This window comes from Poecilia reticulata, linkage group LG22 (genome assembly GCF_000633615.1).
Source record: "Poecilia reticulata strain Guanapo linkage group LG22, Guppy_female_1.0+MT, whole genome shotgun sequence".
NCBI classification, from domain to species: Eukaryota; Metazoa; Chordata; class Actinopteri; order Cyprinodontiformes; family Poeciliidae; genus Poecilia; species Poecilia reticulata.
The window spans coordinates 2,447,150-2,448,638 of NC_024352.1; the positions used below are offsets into that span (position 1 = coordinate 2,447,150).

Here is a 1,489-nt window from a genome sequence, read left to right on the forward strand (position 1 = left end):
GTGCCATTTTTATAAGTTATAAAAATGCTGCTCATATCAAACATGACCAACTCAAAAGAAATTTCATTTCACAATTTTACCTTGAAAATTTTGCACCTATCACTTTAACCCTCCCCCGGTCTTAAGAGATGGGGTCATTTGGACCCCACCTGTTTTTTATTCTGCGGAGTCTCACTGATTGTTTTKTTGTGGTTTTCAGAAACTGGTGGTTGTGGCTGTACAACTCTCACTTCCCCACTGTCTGACTGTGGCATTTGCTGCTCTCCTCCTGAGCATTGCGCTATGACAGCAGGAGGGTTGTTATGGATGTTGATCTATTGTAATAAATCTACTCTGATTAGAGAAACAGTCATGTCAGAATTTGACAAATCTTTGATTGGGTTCAAATTTTTGCMAAAAAATATTTCCCTTCACCTTTGTTCATCCACCAAAAACAGCTGGAGAAATCTGTGCATAAAATGAAACCMCTCCCTGCTTTCATTTGATTCAGAATCTTTCTTCTTTGGAGAATACAGGCATGCGCTTATGCTGTTGTCTTTCTTCATTGACAAACATTACTGATGCTTAATCTAACTGGAGAGAGCTGCCAGTCTTCCTCAGGATGCAGCACATTTTAAACCGACTTTAAATCCAAACATGGCTCCWGTCAGTCAGAGCAGAAAACCCCCGGCTGGAAGTTAAATGACGTTAGAGTAGCTAACATGAAGAAAAGAGCAGAAAGCATTTTATTAAAGCAAAACATCTTTACAGCGAAAATTTCAGCAAACAAAAAAAGTTCATGTTCATATCTTATAAATTTTTAAAATAATCTTTATTGTCAAGTTTTCCATATTGCATCGTCTCAGCAACTCAAGGCCACATTTCTCCGCATCCTACAAAGGAATACAATGATTATCTGTCAGCTAGTGGAAGCACTCGCACAAATCGAACACACACAAATCCTATGCAAAACAGACCAGATGTGTTTCTGTGTGTGTATAACAACTTACTACCTTCYCAGCTATCTGTCTCTCCTGAATGTTTCTATGATGATAGCAGATCATTCTCCCACAAGATGTGCCATCTGACTGGCTCCTCAACACCAGACAGTACTGGTGTTAGCAGCCTGACTGGTCAGATGACCAAAGATCCACTTTGGCAGCAGAGTGATGTTCTGTTCTAACTCTGGAACTTGGAAGAGTTCCAGAGGAATCCTCCTCTTCCAAAAAGGAGATCAATAAAAAAAATAAAAAAAAACCTTAGTCTGAAAACTGAAAATGCTGAAAGGTGTCAGATTGAACAGTAGGGGGCGCCACACTGCATGCAGCGACAACATTTTTTCCGACCATTAGCTGCTTTAAATCCTAATGTTTCTTATCAAGCCTTTTTTTTCCCCTCTGTGGAAATACAACGCAAACACTTCAACCTGCTGCACGGAGTTTTACTCCCAAATTAAAGCCTGCTGGTTTACTTCAAGCTGAACACAATCCCTAATTTATCCAGGGCTTTG

At 39.8% G+C, this 1,489-nt stretch overlaps 1 protein-coding gene across 1 annotated transcript in view; it reads left to right on the plus strand.

Annotated features, from left to right (window-relative positions):
• The window catches only part of jmjd7 (jumonji domain containing 7), a 16,906-nt gene extending 16,620 nt beyond the window's left edge, over nt 1-286 (plus strand). Inside the window, exon 7 of the mRNA XM_008398908.1 lies at nt 200-286. Within this exon, the coding sequence (XP_008397130.1) occupies nt 200-286 (87 nt within the window). The remainder of the gene's footprint in view (nt 1-199) is intronic.
• The last annotated feature ends 1,203 nt before the right edge of the window (nt 287-1,489 follow it).